Source organism: Octopus sinensis, unplaced genomic scaffold (genome assembly GCF_006345805.1).
Source record: "Octopus sinensis unplaced genomic scaffold, ASM634580v1 Contig12956, whole genome shotgun sequence".
Taxonomy (NCBI): Eukaryota; Metazoa; Mollusca; class Cephalopoda; order Octopoda; family Octopodidae; genus Octopus; species Octopus sinensis.
In genome coordinates this window covers 526,560-533,662 of record NW_021832829.1, presented here as the reverse complement: position 1 = coordinate 533,662, position 7,103 = coordinate 526,560, and the positions used below count along the sequence as shown (strand labels likewise).

General features: G+C 37.5%; 1 protein-coding gene across 1 annotated transcript; it reads right to left on the bottom strand.

Moving 5' to 3' along the window:
• Positions 1 to 1,677: 1,677 nt before the first annotated feature.
• On the bottom strand, positions 1,678 to 2,427 carry LOC115229536 (craniofacial development protein 2-like). Its single transcript, XM_029799868.1, has one exon. It carries the CDS (start codon positions 2,425 to 2,427, stop codon positions 1,678 to 1,680), a length of 750 nt encoding a protein of 249 aa, XP_029655728.1.
• Between the last annotated feature and the right edge of the window lie 4,676 nt (positions 2,428 to 7,103).

The window sequence follows — 7,103 nt, the reverse complement described above, 5'->3', positions numbered from 1 at the left end:
ATGTGGCAGTTGCTCATGTGAGAGCGCTGGAGAAAATCGAGAACGTGTCTGGGCACTCGGTAATGCTAATCAATAATCTCAGGTTTATAACATTGGAACTGGAACACCCTATTCTGTGTTGCAGATTGTGGCGGCATTTGAGCGAGTTGCAAACAAGCCAGTGCCTTATGAAATCAAGGAAAGAAGGAGTGGAGACGTGGCTGCGTGTTATGCAAATTGTGATTTAGCCTATACTGAATTAGGATGGAAGGCTGAGTATGATCTTGACGACATGTGTTGGAGCTGGTTATGGTTAGTTTTAGGCCGCTCTCTCTGGAAATGGATTAATTTGAACCCCAGGGGATATGAAAATTGAAATTTAATTATTCATTGTCTTTTTGTTTGGATACTAACATTTTCGTTCAATAAAATAATTTGTTTCTTATGAAAATTTGGAGATTTTTTGCCGACTTACTAAAATTAATTTGAGATTGCAAACTAAACTTGCCCGGACATGTTTTAATTTAGGCTTTAATACTTTATTTGTTACTTGGCCATCTCTGTTGATTTTATTCACCCCGTTTTCGTTGAATTTTCTTTCTGTCTTTTTTTTGCCTGATTTTTTTACAGTGCTTTTTCAATTTCACAAGCTGGTTTGATGCAAAGATGAATTCCTTTTTCTACTTATTTTATGGCGGTGTTCTATAATTCTGTTTTCTAATGACATTTTTTGTTTGATGGATATAAAAATTTCAAAGATAGAGTCTCAGTCATGTTGTGTGCCAATGTGTCAGGAACACACACTATTGATCGGGAAACCAAAATTGCCCAGATGTTTCAAGAATTATGATTATAATTCCTTTGTTTGTTATTACAATTCCAAAAGGGCTTGGATAACAGCATCAATTTTTGCGAATTGGATTAAGAATTTTGACATAAATATACCAGCTGACATTGTAAGCAAAAAAGATATTTATGATCCAATTTAAATAGAAGAATTTATTTCAATTGATTACAAAGGAGGCAATTGATGATGAGGAGAAATTAATTTCTATTGAGGAACAAGAAGAATCGGGTTGTGTAGAAGTACATAAATCATTAAGCAAGGCTGAAATGCTATACAAATTAAGAAAGATTGAAAACAGCCTTCTAGAAAACATTGAAAATGACAATGATGCGGAATTCATTACTTCAATAAGATGATATAAAGAAAATATTAAAAATTCTATGAAAAGGCGATTGGGAATTGAAAATTACTTTAATAAAATTTAATTTTTTTAAATTCCTTGGTTAATAATAATATTTCCTTTTAAATTAATTAGAAAATTAAATAAAAATTTTATTCTGAAATTTGCCAGGAACCAAAAATGGCAAATTAGAGAGAGTTTTTTCTTCTTTTGAGAAGACGCATGGCCTGAAACATTTGTGCGCCGTTCTTGAGCCCTTCGATTTCGTTTAGAAGGGTTTCCAGAGTGTCGCGAGTGTGCTGACGGTTTAGTTTCTTAATGAGTCGTTGTATTCTGGCACGTTTCCTCTTCAGTGCCTGTTTGTCATTATGATCGTTCTTGTTTTCGATTCTGAGCTTTAGGTCCTTTTGCTCAACGATTTTCGCCCGAACATCTGGGTGGCAGCATCTCCCGGACTGACTATTATTTGGTTGCTTCCCGATGTGCTCGTCAGCAGCCGTATGGATACCATTCATAATGAATTCCCATGTGTTCTTGCCTTATCGGTCTGTCGACAAAGAATATAATCGATTTGGTTGTAGATTGATGTAGGTTCACCAGCCCCATTTGTTCTACTTCCAGTCCATGTGGTCCGATGTCGTGCAGCGTGGCAGAAAGCCGTGTTACACAAAAATAGTGAAAAGGTCTCACAGAAATGGGCCAGAAGAGTGCCCGGAAGGTTCCTGTACCCACGGCCATATCTGCCAATAAACTGCTCGTCCCCAGAGCGGATGCCAACTGTGGCATTCCAATCCCCGGCGATGAATAGAATGGACAAATCCTCCAGACTTGTGAGTGTCCTAGCTAGCTCCTCGTAAAAGGAGTCTAGTTCGTCGAGATTCTTGGCGATCCTGCCGCTTTGAGGAGCATAAACATTAATGATGGAAAGCATTCCGGATTTGTGTCCGGTATTTATTTGTAGTACAGATATTCGATTGGTGATTCTCCAGCAGCGATGAATACAAGTAGATAAGTGTTTGTGTGTCACAAAGCCTTGGCCATAGTGTCCGCATTCAGAGGGCAGCAGAATAAGGCGATAGTCCCCATAAACTTGCTCATCCCCGAGCTTCACTTTGGTTTCTTGTAGACATCCAACCGAGATCCTGTATTTCTTCCTGTCCTCAGATAGTGCATGTTGTTTCCAAGTCGATTTAAGGCCTCTTACATTGAAAGACATAATAGATAGTTCGTATGATTGTTTTGCTTGTGTTATATCAGACATTGTGCAATACAATAGTTTACTGTATTAACTACCACCTCGCAGAATCGAGAGACAATTCCCCAGTAAAACAGCCAGCGAGATCCTCTGAATAAGGAATATAAATTCCCTGGGATCTCTGGAGCGATGGGTGCGTGCACAGACGCCCAAGTTTCTTCAGATGAGCAAGCTTCTTGGCCCCAAAAACACAGGAAGTCTCAACGGCAATTGCCCAAAGGCAAAATCGATCGCGTAAATCCTCGTATTTCATCAGTTTCGTGGATTCGGCCTTCTAAGCCGACGTACCGGGTCGACAAGGCATGGAATTCAAGGCTCCCTAGGCGAAAGAGTCGGCACAAGTGACGTCCCAAACAAGCTGCTTCCCGGATTCAAAAGCGAAAACTGTACAGCCGTCGGGACGTTTTGCATCTTCAAGGTCGTCGGTTCCAGAGCTGAAGGGAAACCAGCTCTTTCCAAAGTTTTGTGAATTAGATTTTTAATTTCAGTGTGCCGAGGAAATCGGCCGGCACTCATTCGAAGACAGAGGATGTACCCCAAGGGCGTTAACTTTAGCCCCACAACGACAGAGGTGAGGTCTGCAGACAGGGAGTCCAAGGCGATTACAAATACCCAAACGGAGTGAATCCCTATCGAGAACAGTATCCAAAACGAAAAAGTACATTAAGCCAGGAGCCTGAGTATTGCTGACAGGAGGAACGGAAAGAGGCCAGTCTGTTTTGTTAGAGTAGCGGTTCAAGTCAGCTGAAGATCGACGGCAAAGAATTTTGTCCAAATCCTGCTGAGAAATGACATCGGAAAGGAGTTTAGAGAAATTTTGTTTCCAAAGTGCAAGGGCCAAATCAATATCAAAGTCCAACGATGATTCAGTAGTTTTTTCCAGAATCTTTTGGACAAGGAGATATAATCCAGACGTCGAAGAAAGAAAGGCAGGAAGAGTCAAATCCAGACTGGAACGGAGGCCCAGACTTCCGTGACTCACAGGAAGTTTAGCCTGACACCAGCCAATATCATCGAAATGCACATTAAGAATTTTCTCAGCAGAACTCAGAATCAAGGTATCATAAGATTCCAGCACCTGCGTGACATAAAAACAAGAAGAGCTCCTCAGTATATAAATGATTTTTAGGATCAAAAGATAGTTCTTGGAGATGTAGAATGAAGGATGAGGATCAATGACAGAAAGTTTTTCACAAATAGATGCGATAAGATTTTTTGGCGAGGATGATTCGTGTAGCTGAGTCGGCGAGAATCGGTGACCCCAGAATTTCCAGATCAGACAGAGGTGTCTGTCTCAACTAAGGAAGGAATCCGCAGAAAAGAGAGTTCTTAAACATAAATGGCTCAACAAAAAGATTGAAAAACTCAGACTTGCTGGAATTAATGACCAGACCAATTTTAAAGTGGGTAACTCCTTAATTTAGAACATTTAAGATTACCTTTTTGATATAATTGAAATGATAAATCTGAACTACAGATAACTACAGTGATCAGCCCAATGTTGATCAGTGCTTTCAATAACTCAAATTCTGATGTGAATGTTTTAAATCCAATCATTTTTACAACATTTTTTCTATATCTGCAGAACCAACTCTAAAGATTGATATGAGATAGTACACCCTGGCTTCGTAAAAGTACATTTCTTCGGTGTCGATGCTACCATTTTTCATTATGTATTTAAATACACTCACCTCGGTGCCCCACGACATTCGTCCGTTCCAATCAGTACATTTTGCTCGCTGAAGCTAACAAGCTTGCCGTATTTAATAGCGAATTTGCCTTCAAAACTTCCCAACTACGAATTGATTAGTGTCTAATACAGCTCCAAATATATAACAGGATCCACATTTTCCTTCATCTTTAACACGAGTGACAACATTACGATTCACCCAACTAAAGTTGACTGGAACGTCATAATTATCTCCAAATTTGGGTTTGAAACTAAATTCTTGAAATTTGAGTAATTTGAGGTCAAAATGAGATCCTTTATGTATTTCTCCAAATTCCTGATTAGTTAGAGAAGTGATGAGATACCATGTCCACAAATTGATTGATCCCTGGAGTATATGAAGTCTCTCTTCTTTCGTACTTCAAGTTGTTTTGATCAATTAGTTCATGATTGCTTCGAAATATTTCTCGTCTCTAACTCTTTTCGTGTGGTGAATATTTTTTTGTCTACGAAAGTTAGTATAATGAAAAACTAAATGTTTTAAGATATTCAATCCATTTCAAATTAAACTGATGGCCCTGGGAAATATTGGAACGAATATTGTCTTTATATTTTATTGATACATTGAGCGGATTCGAGACGAAAGTTTATACCTTAAAAGCAAAAGATTTCAAAATCACAAACTAGTTACTTGCATGGATAATGAGAGTGAAATGCAAACTATGGAAAATTTTATTCATCGAAATAGCCTTCCTGGAATTTGTCAACTGCAACGGGAATTTTTACACTCTTATTTTACAATAAAGCGGAAAATTATAGAACCAATTGTCAACAAATGCTCAATTTGTAAGTTTTCTATTCCACTTAAAGTATAGAATTAATGCAGGTTTCCGATCTAGATTCCATGTGATTTTTAAAAGACCAAATAAACGATTTCAACCTGACCTTATAAACATTAAAAAATTTAATGATTCAAATGATGGCTACAAATGGATATTTACCGTCGTTGATGTCTACAGTAAGTATGCCATCTGTAAAGCAGATCAACCCCTTTACATCTGATACTTGTTCAATCGTAAAACCGTACTTAGCCAATAAATATGACTTCATGGTTCCAGGGTGACTAGCTCGTGACTTTTCGGTATGCAAGATCGCGTACAGGTGATCATACATCTTTAAAAAATACACTCATTTCAATGGGCCACTCCACAGAGCTCCCTTTCAAATTTAGCACGTGACGGATATAACCTCTCCTTATTGGCTGCCAGCACATGAACCTGGTCTTTTTTTAGTATTCTACGGATCATACAATCCATATCATCGTACTCATGTGGCTCAAAGTCCACAATACCCACATAATAACTAATCAATGAAATTGCATACTTATTCAATGCATGGGATAATGTCCTAGCATTTAAACTAGTTTTACATAAAATTGCTGCCTACTTCTGCACTCCCCCTAATATTTGGATCTTAGTTTCAGATAGTATGAGCGATTTGAGGCTCTCTGTGATCCCGAAGTACTTATAACCACCGCGATCCTCCAAGAATTTGATCAAATCGTCATATAATCGTGAATTAATCGCCGACTTGGAGAAATTTAATTCCAATCCTAATTTCCCCAAGAATTCGCTCACATTGAATTGTTTTTATTGTTCACAAAACTAAAGCGCAAAGAACAAGGAAAAATCGTTAACGGGGAAATAAAAAAAGACACCAAAGTGTCTCAATGCTAACCACAATTATAGTGAGCAACAAGTTCTCTTAAAGACCATCCGGGCACAGAGGATTCTTACGAGTCTTTCAGGCTTCCGGCAAGTAGTCTTTCAATCATCAACAATCTGCGCTATAATATTTTTGTAGGTGCATAATCAATTTGCGTGAATGACACCAAATAAGTAATTTTAGGGAGTTTGATTAATCTCATCAAACCCGCGACATATCGTTGGTTTGGGATTTGAGTCTCATCGGTTATCGCAAAATTTTTTTGTGTTCTATAAAATAAAATTTGATGGAATACTTGAATTTGATTGTAAACGAATCCATATATTAATTAGCAATATATTTAGCACAATTTTTAGCTAGTGATTGTGAAGGAAGTGGAATCTGGTTGCATTTGAATAAATCGGTAAACAAAGACATCAATAATTTAGTTAATGGAATGTCACATTTCAAAAAGGCCTTACTTTCAAATCCCAGCTATCAATTTCTGATTCATCCAATTTTTGATGGCAATACATTGTCAAAAAATTTATTATATCATCAAATACTTACCAACGGAAATTTTATGTTTCTTGGAAGTTAACAAAATGCTTTTTTGAGCACTTAACTGTCATTAAACATAGTATAATTTTTAGCCTATCGATTTTATAAAAATACTAAATTTAATCGATAAAAAATTAAATGTCGAGAATCACAAATCAATATCGTTAGGACTCCGTTCTAGGATAAACCAATAAATATCAATAATCTAAAAATATTCGATTATAACCTTAATTAAAACCGCAATTTCTATAAAATGAACAAATAGGTTGATTAATAAATAATTAACCAAATGAAACTATATCTTATTAGTATTAAACAGTCATTCAGTCGTCCTTTCGTCCTTGCTTGAGCATAGCAGCACACTCTTTGTAGTACACCTTCTCGTCTTTGACTTTGGCATCTCGGAGTATGACGTCAATCTTGAATAGAATATGAAATTAAACTTCCTCGTCGGTCATTCTGTCTCCCATAGTGGTCAAATATGATCTCAGGTCGTCTTCCATTACATATCCAGTCCCCTCGCTGTCCAAACAGGCAAAAGCAGTCGCAATCACGCTTTCAGGGTCAGACTCCTTCAGTCTTTCACCAAACATGGCCAGGTACATCGTGAAATTAAGATTTCCCTGAGCTTCGGCTAGCATTTCTTCCAAATCCGCGTCAGAAGGTGTCAACCCTGGGCAATAAACTAAAATATTTCAACCGAGATTGTTGTAGGTGTTCCTTAGATCATTTTTTGATATTACTCCGT